The sequence below is a fragment of the Diabrotica undecimpunctata genome, chromosome 5 (assembly GCF_040954645.1).
Source record: "Diabrotica undecimpunctata isolate CICGRU chromosome 5, icDiaUnde3, whole genome shotgun sequence".
NCBI classification, from domain to species: Eukaryota; Metazoa; Arthropoda; class Insecta; order Coleoptera; family Chrysomelidae; genus Diabrotica; species Diabrotica undecimpunctata.
The window spans coordinates 26,751,510-26,779,301 of record NC_092807.1 but is presented as its reverse complement, the minus strand read 5'-3'; the positions used below and the strand labels follow the sequence as shown (position 1 = coordinate 26,779,301).

At 33.4% G+C, this 27,792-nt stretch overlaps 1 protein-coding gene across 4 annotated transcripts in view; it reads right to left on the bottom strand.

Annotated features, from left to right (window-relative positions):
* The window catches only part of LOC140441207 (G-protein coupled receptor dmsr-1), a 553,187-nt gene that overhangs the window by 27,447 nt on the left and 497,948 nt on the right, over positions 1-27,792 (bottom strand). For all 4 annotated transcript variants that reach the window (XM_072531781.1, XM_072531783.1, XM_072531780.1 and 1 more), the window contains one exon: positions 24,929-25,333. In XM_072531781.1, coding sequence (XP_072387882.1) covers positions 24,929-25,333 — 405 coding nt within the window. The remainder of the gene's footprint in view (positions 1-24,928; positions 25,334-27,792) is intronic.

Here is a 27,792-nt window from a genome sequence, read left to right as displayed (position 1 = left end):
GCCCCTATAATTTTTGCAGAGTCGTTTGTCTCCCCCTTTGTACATAGGAAGTATGATTCCCACTTTCCAATCTTCTGGGATGACTTCTAGTGTCCATATGCGGTCGATTAGTTTATGGATACGCCTCCATAGCGCATGTCTATAATTCTTTATCAGTTCTGCAGTTATTCCATGTGTGCCAGGTGCTTTGTTATTTTTTAGATGTTTTATGACGTTTATCGTTTCTTCCAATGTTGGTTGCTCAACTAGTTGTTCTGCTGTGTGGTGAATTATCTCTTCATCTTCGTTTTGTTCTTTTTCTGGGTTTAACAGCTCTTGAAAATGCTCCTTCCACCTTTCCATTATTTCCTCTTTCTCGCTGGATATACTGGATATATAATGCATATACATTACCACTTTTTATATAACTTAAAGAAAAAATGGCTATATATAGCTCGGGAACATTACGAAGAAACAGATTTGGTGGATGTCCATTAGAAACAGAAAAAGTCTTAAAGAGGAAAGTTCGATTACAAGGCGGATAAAGACAAAGGCATTATCGTAGTAAAATGGGTTAACAATACAGTTGTATTATTAGGAAGTACATTGCATGGAATAGAAGCAGTAGATGCAGTAAAAAGCTACAGTAAAATTTCACAAAACAATATATGTTGCATGCCCTTTCATTGTAAAACAGTACAATAAACATATGGGAGGCGTAGATACGGCTAATGCATTAATATGTTTTTACAAATCTTCATACAAAGCTAAAAGATAGTACTTTGCAATGTTTGCTTATATTTTTGACATATGAGTGACGAGTGCTTGGTTGTTGTATAAAATAGACTGTAAAGCTTTGAACATAAAGTTCGTGCCTCTGAAGAAATTTAGATTGAACATTTAAAACGCATTATGTCAAGTTTAATAAGGTTCCAGAAGAGGAAGACCAAGCTTGCGCCAGGGTGGTTGTCCAAAAATAAGATGTCCAGTCGTTGAACAGCCAAATGAATTAGCAAGATTAGATTCTTATGCACATTGACCAATACATACCACAATAGAAATATGTGCATCAAGGTATTGCATCAAAGGAATGAGTCGTGAAGGATGTGGTGCAAGGCTCTGTCTCACTGAGGAGAAAAACTGTTTTAAAGTCTTGCATCAAAACAAAAACTTGTAAACTGCTTTGTTTTCTTGTCACAATATAGTTGTAATAATAAAAAGTTTAGTAATTTTTTAAATTTATTTTGCAGAACTTATATAAATATATAAATATATATATATATAAATATCAATATTTGATTATGCTTAATATTTAGGGACTACTTATTTAAATACCTTATTTTTTAAAACCATTTTAAACTAGTACCCGATAAAAGCTATAATATACAATGTTACCGTAAGGTTACACGTACCGATAAACGGTTAATGATAAAACGTGTACTCACAGATCTTATTTCTTCAATGCCCAATGAACTAACATTATAACACTCTATGATGGTGCAGTGTAAGAACTTTACGATTTTTATTACTATTTAAATTTCACAATTTGTCAGGATCGATCAAAAAGCGTCTATGCTTATTCGATATGGGCGCCGGACTTCAGAACAAAAATTGTATTTATAAAATACCTTGTGAATGCAATCATTTTTATTTAGCTGAAACTTAAAGACCATTAAATGGTAGAATAAGTGAACATTAAAAATAGAGAACTTGATAGATCTTAAATATGTAAACACGCATAGGAAAATGAACATAGGCTTCAATTGGAAGATTCAAGTATAGTTCTAAAAGAAACAGATAACAAAAAAAAAGAAGCGGCTCTAATTATGCTAAATGAGACCAATTGTGTCGCAAAGTCCTCGGCAGAATGCGGTAGTATCTGGTTACCCATATCAAAAGAGAAAATCAATAAAAAGAAAATACTGCTATTAATAAGTCAATTACATATCGGGGATACACTATTTATGTTTTTAAATAGCATACTTACAAAATAAGAATTTGGTGTTTATTGAGAGTAAACTGTATGTAAAAAAAAAACGGGTGTGGCAGTCCAGTGGGACTGCCGGTAGAAGTTATACTTCTATACACGCGTTCGCCGTTAAAAATTTATATAGGAGTCAATCCGCACAATTATTACATATGTAATGCTATAGGTAAGAGAGAGCAGAAAGAGAAAAATAATTAGTTATATAGGTATATGGTGCATCGTTTGCTGTATATAAACATTTGACCTGTAATAGGAGTATAGTAAATGAAGGATTGTATCAATATTTTAATGAAAATATATATATTTTTATTTTTATATATGTATAAAAGGAGTTAAATGCAAAAAAAAATTTTACACATACTCTGCAGTAAAATTCATTGTTTATTTTGTTATTAATATAAAAATTTCAATACAATAAATACACTGCAACATAATTCAATATAATAATACAATATAAATTAAAATGTAATATTCATAAGTATTTAAAACTGCCAAACTTACTTTACGAAGATAAAAATAAAAAACCAACAACTCGGATTATGTTCTAAATTTTCATTTTATTTTAAAATTTATGTTTTTTGCGTATATTACATATATTTAATAAGATTAACGTAAGGTTTTTAAATATTTCAAAAATAAAAAAGGAAATTCATAATTGGGATTCGAACTCACAACAACCAGCGTATGAACCAAACACGTAAAAGATTTGCCAATTAGACATGACACTCACGGATTTCAAAATTGACAGTTCTCGGTAAAACAGTGATTATTTTGAAATACAAAAGCCTAAAATAATTATAAACGTTTAATTTTAAATAATACAAAACATATCACATAAATAATAATATTAATACATATTATATTATATATATATATATATATATATACATATATATATATATATATATATATATATATATATATATATATATATATATATATATATATAATATTTATAATATTAAATACAAAAGGAACAATTTTATTCTCCAGAGAGGAAGAGAGAGAAAATATATCTTCTGTCTCTCTGACTCATTATCTTACATATGTAATGGTTTCACAGATTCACTCTCATGCAAATTTCCAACGCCTACCGTGCGTATAGAAGTATAACTTCAAAAAACATACCATGTCATGATAGTATAATGCAGTTTTTTCCTGGTTTTTCCTAATAACAGAAGAATTTGACTATGATTTTTCTGAAGTCGCCTACTTTAAAATGTATAATAAATGTGTATTGTCAATAGTAATACCACTAGTGATTCAATTTTCGCGATAAGTCTGTCGATTTACTTCTAAACGAAACTGAGTTGCTTGTGGTGTTTTCTTTAAGAAACTCAGTTGAATTTAGAAATAAAAGATAGACTTATAAGCTAAATTAAATCACGAGTGGTATTTTATTAGACTATTTCATGAACAAAGTGATAGGTCAAAAATTCAGTAGAATGAGAGGAAGGAATTTAATAATAATACATTTGATCTAGGTAACCCAAATCTACCCATTTTTTGAATAATTCATAATTAGTCATAATCATGAAATATTTATTATAACTATAAATAATTTGTTATAATTATTTTTTATCTATAACAATAAATAATTTGTACACGAAAAAAATACACTATTCTCGACTATAATTATTATAAACGGTGCAATTGTAAAAATTTTGAATAGTATGACCGGTATTAGGTGGATACAATGTATTGTTGCTATTATTACTTGATGTACTTGGAGTATTCCACAGTTTTTATCACCACCTTGGAGGGTTTTGGAGAATATCGCGTTATATGCAATTCTGTTTGTTAAACAGCCTTTGTTGTTAGTCTCTTCCTTGAAAAAATGTAACATGGAAAAACTTGCTTCGTTACCTCTCCAAGCTAATTCTACGGCAGCTATATGAAAAAACTTCTTTTGAAGTCCCTCTGGCGTGTCTTCGTCCCATTGTAAGCACATATTTTTATATTCATCCGAAGTCATAGCGACAGAACTCATTTTCCTTTTATCGGGTACAGTTTGCAACAATTTTCTCTTACTATCAAGAGCCGCTCTCGCTTCCTTAAAGGTTATATCTTTGAAGAGATCAATATGTCTCTGATACTCACAGAAATATTTTTCTTGCAGCAATTTTGCAGTAGTGTTCCATATGGTTTCATAATAACACTCTCCTTGTAATCACTACCATCAATTTTTCGCATGTTGAAGGCCCAGTCTTTTAGAATGAATGCTAGTCTTTCGTTGTTATTTTCTGCATCTAATTTGTAGTTGCGATTCACACAGAACATCATAAATTGTCTCCATATATAAGATTTAGATTTTCTTGTATTACTCGGTATATTTTCTTCAATGTTTTGTTTATAACTTCGTTTGAAGTACCACCGAAACGACTCATTTTGACGTATACAGCTACAATAATTTTTTTGGCAAACGTCAAACTTTGCTTTGCGATCGGTATCCATAGTTACGTCGTTGAAAACACGAAGCTGATAGACCAATCAGAATTGAAAGACAGTTGGTGTTTTCGCGATAACACAAGCTGTCTTTGGTTTGTGATTGGTCAGATTATGTGAAAATTTTAAGATGAGTGAAATAGTCAGTATGAGTAAGTTAAATAATATTAAATTATTAGAAGAATTTTTCACCTACTAACAAAAAACAAAATTTGTTTAATTTATTAATGTTTTGTATTTTGAAAACGATTGACGAAATGGAAATTGAAACATCAAAAATAAAAGTATTTTAAAGTTAAATTGTGGCTTATTTCCAAAAAAAATAGTAATTATATTAAGTTGTCAAAAGAGAATAACTTCAGAACGATGTCCATATATAATGGTTTATGTAATTTAAAAGAATTGCATAAAATACCCACCAGTGTATAAAAGAAGACTGCACTATGAATTTTTTTCTGAAATAAAACATTTAACTTCCTGTTAATGCCCTCGAATGTGAATTATTAGTTTTATATGAAAAAACGGCTGGTGAAACGATATATCGCCGAAAATGTAATTCACAAATCTGCGCATCAATCAATATGATTACTTTCACTGCCAATATAACCACATTGAAAATATGTGCAGCATTTGTGAAAAACTGCTATGCCATTAAATGGACGTGACAGGTTTAGTAGTGATAGCATCCAAATCATGTGGTCTGAGGGATTTGCAAGAGATATGGAATAATTGCATCCATCAAACAGAAAAACTGATGGTAGCAGCCGGAATAATGTTTTGACGAAATAAATCAAATTTTTTATTATTGCTCATCAATTTAATCGTTAATTCGATGCCCAGACAGGCCGTATTAAGACAAATGCAAACCAAAAATGAGAATACGTTAGTGCATCGGGTCGACCTACGGATGAGAAATACTTTAACACAGTGTTTCCCAAAGTGGGAGGTCGCGACCCCCTGGGGGGTCGCCATGAGTTACTAGGGGGGTCGCCGAACATTTCCAAAATAAGACAAAAGCACCACTTTGTTAGATCATGTATTTTTATTTTAACAACGCCGTAAATAGAAATTAACAATTAATTATCAGACGAAATATAAAACTAAATATTACAGTCAGTAAAAATAAAAGAGTAAAACAAAGTCAAATATTATAATCTTAATGAGAGCTATGCGCCTGTTTCTGTGAAACTAATCTTTCAAATCTAGGCTGTGTATTTGAGACACACACAATTATATCATTTTCAAGTACGAGACGATTTCTAACTCTTGTTTTAATGGCAGTCATAGAACAGAAACTTAATTCACACAAATATGATGTTACAAATGGAACCAAACATTTTACAGCTTCACTCGCCAACTGGCGGTATTCCGGCATCTTTTCGGTCCAAAATTAGTCCGAGTTCTGGGAAAAAATTTTTAGCTTCAACATTCCATCACTTGATATTTCAATAAGTTTTTCTTTCATGTTTATTGGTATTTCAACATGCTGAAAGGAATCGACTAAAAACGGATTTAGTATCCATCTGCAACTGTCGTAACTGTTTTGAACTTCTTCGGGGAAATAATCACAGAGCTGTTGTTTTAAATTGAGCAAAGTAACATGCATGTCAGCAAAAACTTGTTCAAAATTTGTAGCACTCTAATTGGATACATTTTCCATAATTTCCTGAAGGCACTGGAATGAATCGAGTTGTTTTTTGCCAAGTGAGGTCGACCATAAATCGATTTTTCTTAGAAACGCCTTAATTTTATCTGTGGCTGTAATTATATTAATGTCGCAATCTTGTAAGTTACTGTTCAAAATATTTAATTGCTCGAAAATATCAGCAAGGAAACCTAGTTTCAGAAGCCAAATAGGACCGGAAAAGTGATTTTCATATGGGGACTTCTCATCTTTCAACTACATTAAAAGCTCTGCTCTTAAGTGAAATACTCTTTTTAAAACGTTGCCCCTTGAAAGCCCCCTTACTTCGGTGTGATAGAGATTTTCAAATAAAGCACCCATGTCTTCGCAAATTTTTCTAAAAATACGGGTCTGCAAAGCTTTTCCTTTAATGGAATTTACAACTTTAATGATGGTTTTTATAACACAGTCCATTTCAGGAGGTAAAGCTTTGCAAAAGCTTCTCGAAGTAAAAAACAATGTCTCCATTTGGCATTAGGCATTATTTCTTGTAATTTGACGACAAGACCAGATTTATGTCCTGTCATAGCTTTAGCGCCATCTGTGCATATAGTAATACATTTACCCCAGTCAATATCATATTTACTTGTACGTTTCACAAAAGTGTCGAGTAAACATTTTCCAGTGGTATTGGTCTCCAATGGGGAACAAAATAAAATATCTTCTTGAATGCCATTATTTGTATCATATCTTACAAACGTAATGAATTGGGCACAGTTAGATGTATTTGTGGATTCGTCCATTTGAAGAGAGAAGTACGTGCATTTATTAAGATTTTCCACAACTTGCGCTTGAATATCTTCTGCCATATCACTAATTGTTCTTTGGATAGTATTATTTGACAGAGGTATTGTATTTAATTTTGCAGCCTCTCTTTCCCCACACATTATATGTACCATTTCAACAGCTGCTGGAAAAATCAGATTTTCAGCAATTGTGTGCGGATTACTAGTTTTGGCAACACGATAAGCAACTTTATAACTTGCTAATAATGCTTTTTCATTAGTAGTGGTTGCCAAGGCAAAACTGTTTTGCTGTTTGTAAAGGACGTTCAGCTTTCTTTCAAAGAATTCTACGGGCTTCTCTTTTTTATCTGGATGTTTGCTATTTAAATGTCGAAGTAACTTTGATGGCTTCATGCTTTCTTTTGACAAGACTTGTCCACAAATAACACATTGTGGTTAATTGGAAATAACGGTAAAACCATATTTAAGATATTCATCAATGTAGAATCTGTTTTTCTTTTTATTGCTGCTACTGCCACTTTCAGACGTAGATGGTTCTGCACTTCTTTTTAAAAACTTTAATTTTTAATTATCGTAGACGTAAATACGTAAACGGGAATACGTAAGTCGTAAAATATTTACCCATTACTCAACACTGCGTTCGCCACCATAGGTTGTTTGGATTCGAACTGAGGTTTCGTTTCGTTGCGTATCGCCGCTTATATAAAGCCAAAACGAGGCTACGAGAACGTTCCAGAGTGCCATCTAGTAGCGAGCGCTTTCGCGATTATCATGGAAGTGTTTTGCGATGTAGACACAAACTAATATGTCGCGGTGTACAATGTGCAGTCGACTTCTTATTATGTATTTTTATTGTAAATGCTATTCTGGCAGAAGTACCTACTACTAATTACTAGTGGGACAGATCGCAGTCATTAAAATAATTGTATTAAAATAAAATAATTGTTTTTGATTTAAACTTAAACAGTAAAGTAAAATTAAATTTGAGAAACCATCAGATAATTGTAAATTAGGCACGCTATTTCTGTCAAATAATATTGAATAAATGAGTGGGGGGAAATTGGGGGGTCGCGAACAAATTTTTAGCAAAAAGGGGTCGCGGTTTAGATAAGTTTGGGAAACTCTGTTTTAACAAATAGACTTACGGTTCGATATTACTCATTTCATTGAATCCCTACCGAAAACGCGTGTTAACGCTTGAAAAAGCTTTTGAAAGTGACGATTCAAACATAAAAATGAAAGAAGATGATTTTAATAAGGGTTTGCTATATTATAAATTTTAATAGATACCTATTTAACTAGACTATTGTAATGTTTAGTAGCGAAATGTAGAGTATGAAGTGTCTACTTTAAGCTTTATTAATTTGTTTACTTTGTTTAAAGTAATTGCTGCAGATGTAGATGAATTAGTATGAGAATTCCAAGAAAGTTTGCCAGTCGTGTACATCGTGTTTACGCTGGTTAATAATAATTACACTATTACTATACCTGATTAGGTAAGACATAAGTTTTATTGTTTTACAAGTACAAGTGTACAGAACTACAGAGACCGGTGACAACTGACAGGTAACTTATCAGTAATAAACAAAAAGAAATCGTGTTGCCAACATACATAAAATAATTTTAGTAGTGAATTGTGCAGCAAACAAATTTTAGAATAAAGTGTAAAATTAAACATTAGTTTTAGAAATATTCAAATAATTTCTTAATAATTCAAATTGGCCTTAGTTATAATATATTTTTGAACGTTTGATCTCATAAGTTTGAGCTTTTTATGCAACCTAGGTTGTCCTTAAAAAATTTAATAGGATATTGAAAATCAATCATTTCTTTTAAAAGTTAACTCAAAAACAAACCCAGTCATGCAGACAAAGCCAAATATTCGGCTTCACTGCTATAGTAAAAGCCACAGTTAGAATGCAGTACTGGCTTTACGGCGCGTATCGATGCCGCTCATCGGTGTTAAGTACAGTCCATCTAATTTACAAACCGTGGCACGTCATTATCTACGTCAGAGATCGAAGTTGACATAGTTGCCAAAGTATAAAAAATTCCTGAATCCATTTTAAATAAAGTAGGTCACATAATTATTGCAAAAGTGGATTATACAACAAAGTAAATTAATATTTAATGTAAATAAATAGAAACAAAACAAGAGTTAAAAAATAATCTTGTTAAAAACAATTTGAGCCGCTTGTTTAAATAACAACATAGTTTAATTAATAGTAAATAATAAAAACAAAACTAAAGTGTCAACACCGTAACTGTCAAATAAGTGTTACCAATTTATGCCAAAATTTCACCTTCGTTCGATTACAGTTACAGTGTGTTCCGAACAAATGTTCTTCATAAAAACTATTCTTTATAAAAAACTATTGTGGTTTTTTTTAAGTTACCATTAATAGAAATCTTTAAATATTATTTCTACGCGTATATAATAAAATATGTCTAGTGGCTGTAATGCCAGTATACTCGGCAAAGTGATTCTAAAAAAGAACATACCTACCGCCTAAATATTTCGTGTTGGTATCATGTGACGTCACGGACTATGACGCCGATGACGTACAACGGTATGTAAATTAGATGGACTGTAAGTCTGTGGTAGTTTGGCGATAGACTGAGAAATCAGGACCGTACGCGCTTCGTTTACTTACTTATTAATTTAACTGAGTTAAATAAGAGAATAAACAAAAAACAAATATACAAAATATACATATATACAAAAAAATGCAAGTAGTTTACCCCATACGCCACGAAAAAAATATATACATAAAATACACAAGAAGCTCATAAGTGAAATATACTGTACATATACGAGCATATTTCAGTTTACCTTGCTGGGCCTCTTTGCGGATGTTATAAATTTTGCGAAGACTCACACCGTACATTTTCGAAACTTTTTCCACAGTAATAATCAAGCTGTCACCATTTTTTAAGTTCAAATGATAGTTCAATACATTTAACACCACACGTTTTACTTGCACACTACGAGTCAGACCCTGTTTGTTTAAAATTCATGACAGATACTGGCAACGGCTCCATGATGTAGGTACTTTCGTTTGCTTGCGAAAATGAAATAGAACTAAGCTTTTATAGTTTTTGCCAACAAGTTTTTGATCTAATGACCGGTACCCAAATCGACAAAGAGACATGTTTGCTTTGCGTGGCCAATGGAGATTAAAACTGATTCGCTTCTCCTAATGATTTTATAATAATCTTTATTTCCCAAAGAATGGGTTTACAATGGAAACTATTCTTCTTTTAAACGTACCTATCTTCTAGAGATGTTGGCGACCACATTGGCCCATCTTATTCTATTCACAGCAGCTCGAAATAGATCAGTTGACGTTAGACCAGTCCATTTCCTATGATTGGCCAGGCAGGATATACGTCTACGTCCAGGCCCTCTCTTACCCTGAATTTTGCCTTGTAGAATCAACTGTAGAAGTCGGTATTTATTATTACGCATGATGTGGCCGAAGTAAACCAAGCTTCTGTTCTTTACGGTGTTAATAATTTCTTTGTCCTTTCTTAGCCTCTGGAGAATAGTTATGTTACTTGTGTGTTGTATATATGAGACCCTCAACATACGTCGGTAGCACCACATTTCAAATGCCTCCGTTTTATGGCATCTGCTATAAGGCTCCAGCTTTCTACTCCATGGAGGAGGACACTAAAGACTTAACATCTAAGAATTTGTATGCGTATATTGATACTTACAGATAATTTGCAGGGAATCTTCCTAAAGCTGTTGAAAGAGATTCTGGCTTTTTCAATACGAGTTTTTATTTCGTAGCTGTGATCCCAAGTATTCTTAATATTGTAGCCCAAATAGCATATTTTTTTCACTTTTTCTAAAGGTGTATGGCCTATTGTAGTTTAGGCGTTTATGTGTTCTTACTAATGATCAATATTTTTGTCTTCTTGTAATTTAGTTTTAGGCCGTATTTGTTACATGTTTCTACAACGTTATCCATCATCCGTTGGAGCCCCTACGCACTATTTGCCAGCAACACTGTATCGTCTGCATATCTAATATTGTTTATAAGTTGGCCATTTACCGCAGTCCCATCTTCTGATTCGTCCAAGGCCTCTCTTAAGATGTTTTCAGAGTATATGTTAAATAATGCCGGTGACAATATGCAACCCTGTTTAACTCCTTTTTCGACTGTGAAGATCTCGGATAGTTCAGTTTCTAATCGCACTGTTGCTTTTTGTTGGAGATATAGGTCAATGAAACATGCATACACATCGCAGTTGACATCCCTGACTCTCTGTATTAGAACTTCCCAACTAAAAAATGCTTCCCTCATTCCGAGTCATGCTCTGAATCCAAATTGAACTTCACTCAGGTGTTCTTCTAATTTGGTGTATATGCGCGAGTGAATTATAGTAAGGAGTACATAGCCCATCAAACTAATTAATCTATGTTCTTCACATTTTCTAACGTTGGCTTTTTTAGGAAGTGGAATGAATATTCATAGTAGCCAATCTTTTGGTAAGTACCCAGTCTCGTAGATGTTGTTGAATAGCTTCGTAAGAGCTGTGATTTGGTGTGCCTCTAATAGCTTTAAAATTTTACCATGCACCTTATCAGATCCTGGTGATTTCCCATCTTTAATCCGCTTAATGGTCTTAGTTACTACTTCGTTTATTATTTTTGGGCCGTAGGGATTGTTTATTTTAGTCGGACTTTTCGCTGCATCTTCGAATAATTCTTGCATATATATTTTGCATCTTCGTAATTTATCTTCAATGGTAGTCAAAATCAGGCCTTCAATGTGTTTAACTATGCCTGTATTGCGTTGTTTTCTGGTATTGTTTTCTTGTGGAAGCTATTAAAAATTGATAAATATAGACAAGCTATCGAAAATGAGTTTTTGATATATTAATATGGAGAATAATGCATTTGTTGTCATTAAACTACCCGTCGGCCGGCGCCATTGAGTAAAGATCGAAACAACTGTAGAAAAGTAAGTGATATGCCCATTTCAAGTCGCAGTGTGCTTTAACTGCTAAAACAGCCTTAAACCCAAAAATTCTACCGCGGCTCTCATTCAACTCGACGTTTTAACATTTTCCTTCAGTAAAATATCAATAATGGCAGTGCAGCAACGTCGGTCCATGAATTCTTAGATCATCTATCATAGTTCCCCTTTCAATATTAAGTTTCGTCGGCCGCCGTCGACTATATTATGTTAGGTTGTTTTAGTAGCTTTTAGCGAGAGTTCTAAAGCTACTTGATATAACCTAACGCGTGAGTTATTCATGGGTTTTTATGAATTTGTTAGAAAATATATAGTTACGTGAGTATTCCTGTTGCAAATATTTGAAATTGTCCGATGTCAAGTACCTTCAACCTCAAGGGACTAAAACAGCTCACTATAAACTAAATTACATTGGGAAAGATGGTGTATTGCAGAAAATCAGAATGCTACAACATTTATAAATTGCCGGATTTTTTTTTTTATAAAATTATTGGCCTTATTGTGAAACGTACGAATCTGCAGCTTGACTTCATGATACCTAAATAACGTGAGAGAGATTTTTTACTGACATCTAGGTAGTAGAGCGTTACTGGAAAAGGAGCTAATAGCCAATAGTTTCTAAAAAATCGCACTTAAATTTATAATTGTACTATAAATCACTGTATTAAAATAGAAAGAAGTTTTGATGATAGTATGAATAGCTCAAGTCCGAATTAAATATGTAGCTTAAAAAAATTTTCAATTCGCCGACCACGCGAAGCCGCTCGGTAAGCGTTTGGATCCATATATCGATAGCCTAATGCTGACAGAAAAGATTAGCAAAGACACAAAAGCTCTCATGGAAATACGACGAAACCTAAGCGAGAAAGAAAAGGGAAACAAAGAAGAATATAGAAAACTAAATAAAAGAATTTCAGCGGATATTAGAAGAGATATAAGAAGATATAATACTAATGTAATTACTCAAACAGTAGAAAAGAACAAAGGTTTAAAGATAATGAAAAGAGAACTCACACAAAGTAAAAAAGAAATATACAAGCTAGAAGATAAAGACGGAAAGGCAACAACAGATAAACAAAACATTCTGAAAATAACTAGAGAGTTTTATAAAGACCTCTATACCAGCCAAAGATCACAAGAAAATTTACCGACACGAGTAAAGACTCTCATAAATCAGGGATCGGAAATACTTTTACCCATTACTGTGTCAGAAGTAAGATCAGCTTTAAAGGAAATGAAGAACCATCGATCGCCTGGTGACGATGGACTCGTTATTGAGGCAATAAAAGCAGGAGGAAAAATTCTATTAAAATCAGTAAGCGAACTGTTTAATAAATGATGGTACGATTCCTAAAGACTGGAACAATGCAGTGATAGTCTTGTTACACAAAAAAGGTGATATTACTAAATTAGAAAATTATAGACCCATCAGCCTCTTGACACATATGTATAAACTCTTTATGAAAATCTTAACAAAGAGACTAACACCTAAACTTGATTTCTATCAGCCCAAAGAACAGGCAGGCTTTAGGAGAGGATATGGCACAAATGACCATTTGCACACCATAAAGATCTTAATTGAAAAATGCATCGAGTACAACATACCACTGGTTCTTGCATTTGTCGATTACGAGAAGGCTTTTGATACTGTAGAGTTTGAAACCGTACTGGAAGCCCTAAATCAAAGCCGAATAGATTACAGGTACACGTCACTAATCAAAAACATCTACGAGAACGCTACATCAAGTATACGACTACAGGAAGACACAGAAAAATTCAGCTTAGGCCGAGGAGTAACACAAGAAGACAATATTTCACCAAAATTGTTCACGGCAGCTCTAGAGTCAATATTTAAGAACACCCAATGGCAAGATATGGGCATCAATATAGATGGAGAAAGATTAAATCATCTGAGGTTTGCAGATGATGTCGTATTAATCGCAGATAACTTACAGGATACGGTTTCTATGCTACATTCGCTTAAAAGTCTGTCTGAAAGAGCAGGATTAAAGATAAACTTTGAGAAAACTAAACTTATGACAAATCTCGTAATGAGTGGAAATATAACTATCGACAATAATACCATACAACAAACAGACACTTACAAATATCTGGGACACGAGATCAAAATAAACAGAGACAATCAAACAAATGAAATACAGAGGCGAATAGGCCTGACATGGGCAGCATTTGGCAAACTAAGCCATATTCTAAAAAGTTCAATTCCCATGTGTCTCAAGCGAAAAGTTTATAACCAATGTGTTTTGCCTGTACAAACTTATGGAGCAGAGACTTTAACACTCACGCAGAAATCTGCGAATAAACTAAGAGTTACACAACGAGCCATGGAACGTGCAATGCTGAATGTGAGCCTCCGAGACCACATAACAAACCGACAAATCAGGCAAAGATCAGGAGTTCAAGACGTCATCGAAAGAACCACGAGACTTAAGTGGAACTGGGCAGGACACTTAGCCAGAACACAAGATGGACGATGGACAAGACGAATTATGGAATGGAGGCCCAGAAATTATAAAAGAAGCCGAGGACGACCACCGACTAGATGGACCGACGACATAAAAAGAGTAGCGGGAAACTGGCTACAAGCGGCCCAGTGTAGAGAACACTGGAAAGAACTGAGGGGGGCCTATGTCCAGCAGTGGACGGGATTGGCTGATTGATGATGAATGCTGACAGATCGTAACCCACAAAAAATTGAAAATTCATATTTTTGTGTCAAAGACAACCAACCGTGCATCCCTATATGCTGTTAAATTCTCGTAACCTAAATAAAATAGTAAGGTGGCCATTCCCGCGATTTCTAACAAGTCCTAACCCGCTTGCGTTGTTTGTTTACTTCCAACTCATCTTATCCCACAGTGTAGCTTGAATGGCAAAGCGTGTTGGTAGTAATTCGTTTGACCTTTAAAATTAGTTTATAAATCAGCTATAAAATAGGTAAGTCATTGATTTTCCCATTATAAAAATGAAGATCAAGGATCCAAAAGAAAAACTGACAATGAAAATTTAGACAACGAACAACACGAGATAGAAATCAATAATGAACACTTACAAGATAAAGGATCAGAAGAAGCTAATGACGCAGAGCTGGGCGATCAAAGAAATGTACAAGAACCCGAAGATATTGACTTAGAAAGTGAGAGGCTCAAAGAAAACATCGAAGATTCAGAAGATCAAGAAGTCCGATTAATGAAAAGGCGCAAAGTTGCGAATCCGGAGAACTGGGATAAAAACAAGACAAAACAGTCAAGAATGTTAGGAAGGGAATATACTGGTTATAGAAGGCTACAAAACATTGTGAAACATGATATTCTACGCCCTGAACGTAAAATGAAGCCAGCCTGTGTCTCGAAGTTTTGCGCTACCGCGCCGACTCACTTTTGCCAAACAATATCAGAAAACTTAAGAAAAGAAATATTTTTATTTCTTTTTTTTGAAAAAATTTTGGGAAATGTCCTGGAAACAAAAAAGGATGTTCTTCGTTCATATGGTTACATACAAGGAGAAAAAAAGATGTTATGTAGATGGACCTTCCAGGCGAAGTGGTACCTACGAATACTTTCTGACAGTAAAAGGCGATAAATTACAAGTCTGCAAATTGATGTTTCTTAACACACTAGGAGTAAGAGAAAAGATGGTACAAAACTGGGTAAGTGCGGCACGAAAAGATGGATTTCTAGAAAGTTGTGATATGATGCAAACAAGGATCAAAGAAAAAAGAGAGTCTACACCAAAAGCAAAACAGGACATTTTGCGAGTACAGAATTTACGAGAGTTTCTGAATAGGCTGCCTAAAATAGAGAGCCACTATTGCCGCAAGTCTACTGAAAAGTTATACCTGGAACATAATTTCAAATTGAAAACTGAAGTATATAATCTTTATAAAGAACAATGTAATGACAGGGAGGTACCATTATCAAATTGTAAATTCTCTACAGAATTTGAAGAAATGAATTTAGCATTGTTTAAACCACGCAAGGACCAATGTGATATATGTTCATCTTACAAGATGAAACAGGTTACAGATGAACAATACGTATCCCACATTAGAGCAAAAGACCTAGCACGCGTCGAAAAAGAAACCGATAAAACCAGAGCCATCCATAAAGAAATTTACTGTTTTGTCGTTGATGTGCAGGCAGTCAAATTGTGTCCAGTGTTACAGGCTAGTTCTTTGTACTATAAAATAAAGCTACAAGTACATAACTTTACAGTATATAACTTGGAAAACCATCGCAGCATGAATTTCGTTTGGAATGAGACTGAGGCAGACCTTGATTCATCTGTATTCACTATGTGTTTAATAAAACATCTAGAACAATATTTGACCTTTGAAAGGAAAAATGTTATAATATTCTCGGACGGCTGTGGTTATCAGAATAGGAATGTCGTCCTTGCGAATGGTTTATCGGTTTTAGCTTCCAAGTATGAAGTCGAGATTGAGCAAAAATTTCTAGAAAGAGGCCATACTTAGATGGAGTGTGACTCTACCCACAGTCTAATTGAACGAAGACTAAAAAATCGGCAAATATTCCTACCCTCAGACTATATTTCGGTAATATCAGAAGACTGGAAGAATCCTGCACCTTTGGAAGTATCCTATCTCACCCACACTTTTTTTCTAAACTACAATGACTCTAAAAACTTTCGCTACAGCTCAATTCGTCCAGGTAAATCAAAAGGAGATTTGAAGGTAACAGATCTTAGAGGCTTAAAATACCTACCAAATGGGGATATATTATACAAAGTGGCCCATGATCAAAAATATGAACTCCTTCCTCAGAGAAAGAACACCGTCAATCACGATTTGATTTACGATTAACTTTATTCGAATAGATTAAAAATAACCACACAGAAATGGAAGGACCTTCAAGATCTAAAGTCTGTATTACCTGCAGATGTGCACTACTTCTATGATACGCTGCCTCACGAAGACTTAATCACCAAAGACAATAACAAAAATCAAAAAAAGAAAGCCAAGATTTAAACTTATTATTTAGTTATTTTATTTTAATTATTCCTAAAAATGTTAACTGTAACGTTGTTTAAATGGTATTCGCTTAGTTTGCTACATTTTATTTAAAGTAAACACACATTTGTATCTGTTTTTATTTGAAATTATTAAAAATAAAAAAATAAGGATTATGATTTAAAATGACGTAAACCACACTTTTATGAGAACACCTTGAGTTATAATAACTTACTACATTTTCTAAGAGTTCGATATACTCGTAAGCCGCCATGACGTTGGTTACAATATGTCGTATCCCTTAGTACCCTGGTCAAAATTAAACATATTTATATTTTTACAATAAACTCACTTAGTAGCCATTACATAATTATTTATTTAAGAAAACATTACACAAACAATCTTTTATAATTATGCTATACAGTTTTTTGTGCCTCTTGTAAAATTTTCTAAAATTGGGTTACGACCTATCAGCATTAGGGTATCGATATAGGAGCCGACTTGCCGAATGACGGTCTGACACGAAGTAGTTAATAGTTTTTTATACTATTTTTATGTGGAATAATTCTTCTAGACAGATATTGATGAGTCTGTACAATATATGTGGAATTATAATCCTTACTTATCTTATTTACTTATTTATATTGTAAACTATGTCTTTATTGACACTAGGTTTGAAACATGTTTCCTGAATATCTTTGTTAAGTTATACCCAATATCTAGAAAGCATTTTTACATGTGTTCGAAGAAACCATTGATTTATGGCAACAATATGTAGTTCCTATGTGAAATGGTGGAGCCATGTTTGCTATTGTTGAATTGTTTTTCTTGGTTAACAAAATTACGCACGCCGCTGCTGCAAGTAGTTGGTTTTCTGCATCCATCCAAACTGAACTAAGGTCTGCATGCGACTGTATTTTAAACAAAAGTTTCAAAGCAAGATTATGTAACAATGTTATATAGTATTGTTCCTTAGTCTGGAACTTACTTTGGTGAAGTAACCAACATTTCAGTTAACTATTGAACAAACAATGTCGTAACTTGTACATGTATGAGACAGTATTTTACTTGTACAGGGGACAAAAATAACAAAAATAATGTCAATAATCAAAAACTCTATTTTTGAAACTTATAAACCTATTCTTTCTTTATTATAAAATAATACTAAAGGATTATTTAAAAATAACAATTCGTTGAAAAAATTAAACAATTACAAAGTATTTTATCCGTAGTTACAAAGAAAGGAAATTCATACCAAAATATTACTCGAGCAACTTTAAAAAAATCGAACAACAAACGAACCACGAGATCTCTTCTTCACATATGTAGAAAAAAAAAATGATATATGTGACTGCTGACGTAAAACCAGCAAAATTTATTTAATGTGGAGGCGCACATACTACAAATTATAAAGGATGTCAAGTCTATGTTGAGTTTGACTCAACTAGACTGTTTGCTGAGACTATGAAATAAGAGATTTTAAAAAAATACAAACAGTAATAGTGAAAATAAAATCCAAAGAACCAAATCAATTTATCCATCTACATCACAGCAAAATATTGGTATTAAGCCTACGTCAAGCCCTCCCCAATCCACAACTGGATTAAATTATGTACAAGCTGCATCAAACAATATACTTACAAATGTTATCTTTTTATATCCTAAATCAACAAAATGGTGTGTAAAGGGGGTAGTGAGGCGCAATACATGATGCCGTATCCTGTTATCATCACTTAGCCTATCCTACTCAATTCCTATCTTCACCTCCAAGGCGGTACACGCCGGTAACCTGAGCAACCCCACTGGAGATTGGGTAACCAACCCCCAGTGGAAGGTGAGGTCAGGGCTGACGAAGAAGGGAGTCTTGGTCCTCCGACGAATAGGGGGTTGGGCTGAAGGTTAACTACCTTCTCCTAGAAAAACCATGAGTTATGAACGTTCAAGGAAGAAAAGCCGGACTGATCAAACGACGACGACTGTGCGAGAAAAAGGAACACGATTTGAGGGTTGCGACATGGAATATTCGTACCTTATATAGATTGGGAGCTCTCCAAAATCTCCCAAATGAACTAGACAGATACAAAATAGACATAACTGCCATACAAGAAATGAGGTGGATTGGAAACAATGTAATGGAAAAAAGAAACCATACGATTTTCTACAGCTGCGATCCTAAAGATCACGTCTTGGGCACAGGATTCATAGTAAACAAGAGAGTAAAGCATACTATAAGAGATTTCAGAGCCATTAGTCCAAGAATGTGCATTTTAAGAGTTAAAGGTTGTTTCTTTAACTACAGTCTAATTAATGCGCATGCCCCGACAGAAGAAAAAGAAGAGAAAATTAAAGAAGAGTTTTATGACGAATTAGAGTCCGCATATCAGTTATGCCCAAAAAATGATATAAAAATAATCTATGGAGACCTAAACGCCAAAGTTGAAAAAGAACAGCAATTCCAACCCACAATAGGTAGGCACAGTCTCCATGAGCAATCAAATGGCAATGGCAATAGGTTAATAAACCTAGCAAGATCACTTAACATGGTGATTGCCAGCACGTACTTCGCTCGCAAAGATATACACAAAGGTACCTGGAAATCCCCGGATGGACTTACAGTAAATATGATAGATCATGTTATTGTAGACTCGAGACACCAATCGAATATAATAAACGTCCGCACCAGAAGAGGGGCAAAAGCGGATTCTGATCACTACCTGGTCGAAAGTAGGGTAAGGGCTAGAATTTCAAACATCAAAAAGGAAAGAGGCTCTAAACATGAACGATACAAGGTAGAAAGACTCAAAGAAACAAACAAAAATAAAGAGTATAAAGAAAAGATAAACAACAAACTAGAAAACAGAATAACACATGAAAACCTAAATAAAGAGTGGGAAGAATGCAGAGACATCATAAAAGAGGCAGCTAAAGAAGTACTAGGCATAAAAGGTAGAGAAAGAAAAACAAGAACGAATGACTGGTTTGACGAAGAATGTCAGATCATCACAGACAAAAAAAACAGAGCATATTTACTGATGCAACAGGGGCACAGAACCCGACAAGCAGAGGAAGAATATAAACGACTACGCAAAGAAGAAAAGAAAACTCACCGAAGAAAAAAGAGAGAATATATGAACAAAGAACTTCAAGAACTACAAGAACTAAGTAAATCAACAGAGACAAGAAAATTTTATCAGAGACTAAACAAAAGCAGAAAAGACTTCAAACCGAGAACAACGATGTGTAGAGATAAGGAAGGTAATATATTGACAGAACAGCAAGAGATACTAAGTAGATGGACAGAACATTTTACGGAAACGTTTGAAGGAGATCAGAGAGAGACGACCCCTGACATACCATTAGATCAAGCAGACAACAGAGAAAAGACTCCATCAACAATAGCCGAGATTAGAGCAGCAGTAGAAAAATTAAAAAACAATAAAGCACCGGGATCGGACCAAATAGCATCGGAGTTACTAAAGGAAGGAGGAGACGCACTACAAAAAACAATACATGAATTGATAACAAAGATATGGTCGAATAAACAGCTACCAACGGAGTGGAATAGCGGTATTATTGTACCATTACATAAAAAAGGAAATCAGTTAGAATGTGGAAACTACCGTGGAATCACGCTGCTGAATGCAGCATACAAAATAATGTCCAATGTCATTTATGAAAGACTTAGACCACACGCTGAAAAAATAGTTGGCAAATACCAAAGTGGCTTCTGTAGACAGAAGTCAACAATAGACCAGATATTTGTTCTGCGACAGATCCTCGAAAAAACAAGTGAATATAACATCGACACACATCATCTCTTCATAGACTTTGAAAGCGCATATGACAATATAAACCGAGAATTCTTAATAAAAGCAATGCAAAAATTTAATATACCAACACAACTAATAGAACTGATAAAAGAATCTCTAAAAGTAGAAAGTAGAATCCGGATACAAAATGAATTAACGGAAACAATAGATGTGAAAAAGGGACTACGCCAGGGAGACGCTCTATCATGCATCTTGTTTAACATCGTACTCGAGAAAATACTGAGGGACACAACAGTCAATACACGAGGAACAATCATTAATAAAAGCGTGCAAATACTAGCATTTGCAGATGATGTTGACATAATCGCAAGATCAAGAAGAGAAATGATAGAGGCATACAACCAAATAGAACGAGCTGCACAAAATAGTGGTCTTAAAATCAATCAGACCAAAACAAAATATATGCAGGTAAGTAAAAACGCAGAAATAAGGCAGCCACAAAATATAACAATAGGAGAATACAACATAGAGGGGGTAAAAAACTTTATATACTTGGGATCCCTAGTCACGTCTGATAATAACGTTACGGAGGAAGTGAAGAGGTGAATATTTATTGCAAATAAATGTTACCATGGCTTAATTAGACACCTAAGATCAGATAACGTCGCAAGAAAGACAAAATGCCAAATATATAAAACCCTAATAAGACCGGTACTCACATATGGCTCAGAAATCTGGACACTCACTAAAAGAGAGGAAACGTTGTTAGCCACCTTCGAAAGAAAAATCTTGCGACACATATATAAGGGCACAAAAGAAAACGGAATATGGCGAAGACGATACAACTCTGAACTATACAAAATATACCAGGATCTGGATATTATAACATTCATTAAAATAGGACGGCTGCGTTGGATAGGACATGTAGAAAGAATGGAAGAAGGCGAAATACCAAACAAAATATTCAAACAGATGCCAGTAGGAAAAAGAACAAGAGGAAGACCGAAACTGAGATACTTAGAACAAATAGAAAATGATATAACAACCTTAAAAATAAAAAACTGGAGAAAAAAAGCACGAAACAGATCAGAATGAAGAAGAATCCTGGAACAGGCCAAGACCCAAAAAGGGTTGTCGAGCCAGTGATGATGATGATGATGAAATCAACAAAACATGTACCTACAAGAAAAAAAATTATTTCTTCAACAAACTTTAAACAAACAGCAAAAAACCATAAATGAACTTACACATAAATCAGAGAACTAAAAGAGAAACTCAAACATGCAATTTCTCTGAAAATTAATGGGTGAGTTACTTACAGTAGGACCCAAAAAAAGTATAGTAGAACAAAAATGGCAATATTGACATACTGCTAATGTCAGAGACATATTTCACAAGCAACCACAACCTTAAGTTTAATGGATATATAATATTTAATGCACAACACCCTGATGCTAAAATACATACTAGAGTAGGTGCAGCGGTTATTATTAGAAAATGAATTAAACACCATTACCTTGGTAACATAAAAGAGCCAAAATTGCAGGCAGCAAGTAGTATCATAGAAGATTGGCTTAGACCAATAGCAATATCTGCAGCATATCTGCACCAAACTATCCGCCGAATAAAGAATAATTTAGTAATACTACTACTACTAAGGATTTCCACAGTTTTCACTGTCTTCCTTCACTCAACCGTTTTCTCCAATTTTCCCTGTCATTCCAGTCTCCATCTCGCAGGGTTCTTTTCTCCATAGCCTCGTCGATTTCATCTCTGAATGACCTTCGGGGTCTTCCTCTCTTTCTTCTTCCAATCGGGCTCCATTCTGTGATTTTGTTTATCCAGCGTCCTCTGTCCGCTCTTCTGACGTGGCCGTACCAGGATAGTCTCTTCTCCTCTATATAGTCGATTATGTCTGATTGCACTCCCATTCTCCGCTTAATCTCTGCGTTTTCAATTCTGTCTCTTTTTGTAAGTCTACAGCTTCTCCTCAGGAACTCCATTTCTACTGCTCTTATTCTACCTCTATTTCTCTTGTTTATTGTCCAGTTTTTGGACCCATATGTCAGGATACTTCTTGTCAGGGTGTTATATATTCTCTTTTTTGTCTTTATCGTAATGTTCTTATCCCACAACACTGAGTTTAGTTGTCTTATACAGTTTCTTGTTTGTCTCAGTCTGTTGTTTATATCTTCTTCTGTTGTTCCTTGGTTCGATATTATGGTTCCTAAATACTTGAATTTATCTGTTCCATTTATTTGTCTTGCCTCGTCTTTCTCTAGGTTTCTCATATCCTTGTTTTCTGTTGTTAGAAAAGATTTTTAGTTGTTCGGTTTTCTCTAAGTTTATTTCCATTCCGTTGTTTTTATATTCTTCTTCTAGTTTTCTGAGCATAAAGCTGAGATCTTCTTCATCTTGTGCGATGACTACTTGATCGTCGGCAAAACTTAAGGTGTATAGGTATTCGTCTCTTACTGGTATGCCCATTCCTTCGCACTTTCTTCTCCATGGTTTGAGTGTCTTTTCCAAGAATATTTTAAACAGAGTAGGGGACGTAGTACAGCCTTGTAGAAGTCCTTTTGTCGTCTTAAATGGATTGTAGGCTTTATTTCCACATTTAATAGGTAATTAATTCACTAGGTGAATAGATTTCTTGCCGGTGCTGACTGTAATGCAAAAAATGTTAGTTGGGGCTCTCCACTATCTCCAACAGGTAGAGCTAGAATTCTTTTTCAAGCGATGCAGGAACTACAGCTCTTAGACACTTATCCAGGTACATACCTACTTACTGGTGCACTGACCTCAGTAAACTCCTTCACTGCCTTGATCTTTTTTGTAAGCAAAGGCTTTGAAGAAGGCTACCTAAATAGTGCACCTAATTATGAATTTGCTTTAGACCATATCCCAGTAATACCGACACTAAATTCAAGATTTGTTGAGAAGGAACATCCAGCAAAACTGCACGATCACAAGACCGACTGGAATCTGTATAGGAAAGGAATAAACTAAGAAATAAACCTTAATATTTCCTTAAAAATAAAAGATAAATTTGAAATGGCAGTATACAAATTTACTACACTTTTGCAAGAAGCTGCCTTAAGTGCTACTCCAGAATGTAAAGCTATACAAAATAAAAGACACTGTACCATCAATATCAGAAACCAAATTAAAGAGAAGAGGCGATTAAAAAGGATGTGGTAAAATACAAGGCAGCAGCAACATAAAATAAACTACAATAGAGCCGCAAGACAGCTAAAAAATACAATAGTACAACACAAAAACTCCTACGTTAAAAATCATCTGCTTACTTTAACATCAACAAAAGATACCGGTTATTTACTTTGGAAGGTCACCAGAAAATTAAAACAAGCCGAAACAAGCATGGGCCAGAACGGACTCAGAAAAAGCAGAGACATTTGAAAAATATCTTGAAGGAGTTTTTCAACTTCTACCCTCTGTCAGTGCTGAAGAAGATGAAGCTATTTACAAAAATTTAGCAACAATCAAAGCAAAATGCTCCAGGTTATGAGCTTATAACAGGAACTATCTTATAAGAGTTACCAAAAAAAGAAATATTTATGATAACACAACTTTTCAATGCCTCACTAAGGCTCAAAATTGTACCAACTCAATAAAAAATTGCTAATATAATAATGATCCATAAACCTGGTAAACCACCTTACGAACATACCTCTTATCGTCCTATTAAGGAGGGCGCGCAATAGATTGGCTCAGACCGGTCGGCTCGGAACGGTACGATCCGAGTACGATCCGAGAAATACCGACTACATCATGGTTACTTGCTGCAAAATTTTCTGGAATTTAGAAAACGACGCGGGATGATCCAGCCCAGGAAAACGAGGATGGTGTAAGTATTGTAAAAAAACAATTGTGGAAAAAACTGGTTATGTATGGAACATATAAAAGCGTGTTGTGCCGATTGTGAAGAAACTAAAACATAATTTAACCTTCCCGATTTTCTGTTTCCAATTTTAATTTTAGATATTTAGTTTTTATTTGTATTACTGTAAGTATATAGAGTAATAATGTTGTTTTTTCTTATATTTTTCGTTTGTATTGTGCCGTTCATGATTTTTTAATAAACTCTTGTAAAAAATAATAGTGTTAGTTATTTCGTAGTAAACTATCAATATATATCGATACACACATTGTACATTTAGGTAGTGCAACGTTACATCAGTAAGTTTCCCTAAAAAGAAATTGTAATATGAAAATTAATGTTTAAAATTTGGTCCTGATATACCTCACCCATGGATTTGTGTCATAAGAAAGTCACCCGTGAAAAAGATTTTTATAAAAATTACCTAATACAACTTACCCAATAGCGAGGAACCTCCAAATAGCCAACGACAGGGTCAAACATACGGAAATTGTATGCAGCACTTGACTATAGTTAATATGAAATAACGTAAAAACAGCTCCATAGTAACAAAAATTTTGCTTTCCCCTTTCATCGTCGTAATAGTAAGCAAAAGGGATATACTCTATCATCAACAGCACATCAGCCACCGCCAGAGCGCTTAGAATACGATTGATCGGTGCACCAGCCATCTCTTTCCTGGTTAATACCACTATGTTTAATATATTCGCCACGCTTCCGAATACACATACAAATATTGAACAATAGACATGGTAATTTTCAGCGTAAATTGTTGATAAGTTAATTAGAGTTGTTCCCCCACAGTCTAATTCGAGTATATCTGGTTGGTCTGTCATCAAGGATCTGAAACAATAGAAATAACTTTAGTCAATTACCTAAATTTATAAATTTTTGTAAAGATTTATAACTTTTTATTAACAAATTGTTAAAATCGCAGAAGTAGAGGATTTTTTTCTATTCGTAGCGTTTTTATTTTAAAGCATATTATGTATGTATATATTGGCCAAAACAAATACTTTACTTGATAAATGATAAGTAATGTCTTAATCTAGTAATCTAGTAATCCTAAAACTGATGGACGTCAGAAGGTCTTAGAAAAACCGCAATTAAGTAAAATATAAAGAAACCCAGAGAACCATCCGAAACAAAATCAGGAAAGGCAAAGAAGAATGGATGAACAGCAGACGTAAGGAACTGAGGGAATTACTAAAAAAACATTACCACTTTAGTGCATACAAAAAGATTAAGGAAGTCACAAATATGAAGAAAAAAATCACTACAACAGCTCTAGTAGATGACAACAACCAAATAGTATCTAGATGACGTATTCGAAGCATATATGGACCCACCTTTAGACCTTTCTATATCTGTAAATACATAAACGTATACTATATCATTTTATACCTACAACGTATACTGTATATATATATATATATATACGAGTATATATATATGTATATATATATATATATATATATATATAAAAAAAAAGAAGTACTTGTGACTCGTTTGGAACAAATATATAACTGTTTTGGATGGGTTGGAGTCAATAATAGGGCTATTGGTTAACTATTTTTTTAATCTCGAGCTTTCAATTGTGTTTACAATTATTATCAAGAGCTAAAAAAGACAAAATACTTACAAGGTTGAACTAAAAAGAAAAAACAATTTTTGTTAACTTACCAAATAAAAATTAGTTTGGTAAGTAAAAAATCACTGCTTACATGTTCAAAATATTTTATATAAAAATGTTTTGATCTAAAAAATGTTTCTCCGAAAATTTCTATAATTTTGAAAACATTTTTTTAATATAAAAATAATTGAATTTATAAATAAGTTCAAATAGCAACCAATTACAAATAGCCTCAATGTCATAAATGCCAACATAAAATTTTTATCTTTGACAATTATATTGTCAAAAGTAAAACTTCGTTTAAACATTCTTTTTTGTTTAGTAACAAAAAGAAGAAGATTTATTCACCCTTGACAGATGTCTGAAAGAATGTGACAGATATATGGAGAATTGAATATGACATTTTACAATTTTTATATATAAATCATAAAGAAAGAATATAATTATATATTTTACTTAAATTTTGAATCTCAGATCTTTTGTTTAAACTCTTATCATTTTTGCTAATACAAACCATTTCCAAAAAAGTCCTTTTAAATTTATTACTTTCACTACATAAAATTTTAATGTTATCAAAATCCATAATATGGTCTTTATCGATTACATGTTCTGCCAAAGCACAAGATGGTTTTTTAATTCTGCAATCACAAGTGATTGCAGAATTAAAAAACCATCTTGTGCTTTGGCAGAACATGTAATCGATAAAGACCATATTATGGATTTTGATAACATTAAAATTTTATGTAGTGAAAGTAATAAATTTAAAAGGACTTTTTTGGAAATGGTTTGTATTAGCAAAAATGATAAGAGTTTAAACAAAAGATCTGAGATTCAAAATTTAAGTAAAATATATAATTATATTCTTTCTTTATGATTTATATATAAAAATTGTAAAATGTCATATTCAATTCTCCATATATCTGTCACATTTTTTCAGACATCTGTCAAGGGTGAATAAATCTTCTTCTTTTTGTTACTAAACAAAAAAGAATGTTTAAACGAAGTTTTACTTTTGACAATATAATTGTCAAAGATAAAAATTTTATGTTGGCATTTATGACATTGAGGCTATTTGTAATTGGTTGCTATTTGAACTTATTTATAAATTCAATTATTTTTATATTAAAAAAATGTTTTCAAAATTATAGAAATTTTCGGAGAAACATTTTTTAGATCAAAACATTTTTATATAAAATATTTTGAACATGTAAGCAGTGATTTTTTACTTACCAAACTAATTTTTATTTGGTAAGTTAACAAAAATTGTTTTTTCTTTTTAGTTCAACCTTGTAAGTATTTTGTCTTTTTTAGCTCTTGATAATAATTGTAAACACAATTGAAAGCTCGAGATTAAAAAAATAGTTAACCAATAGCCCTATTATTGACTCCAACCCATCCAAAACAGTTATATATTTATATATATATATATATATATATATATATATATATATATATATATATATATATATATATATATATATATATAGTAAACTCTTAAATATTGGGGAAATCTGCAAGAAAGACTCTAATGAGTATCAATTGTTTCGCCGAACGTTTTCGCCAAAGAGAATTAATTTCGCTTCTTCAGGGCTGAAAGAGAATAAATTATAATTAGCTACCATATATTATCTATTAAAACATTATTGATCTTACCGAATTGTAGAGTTAG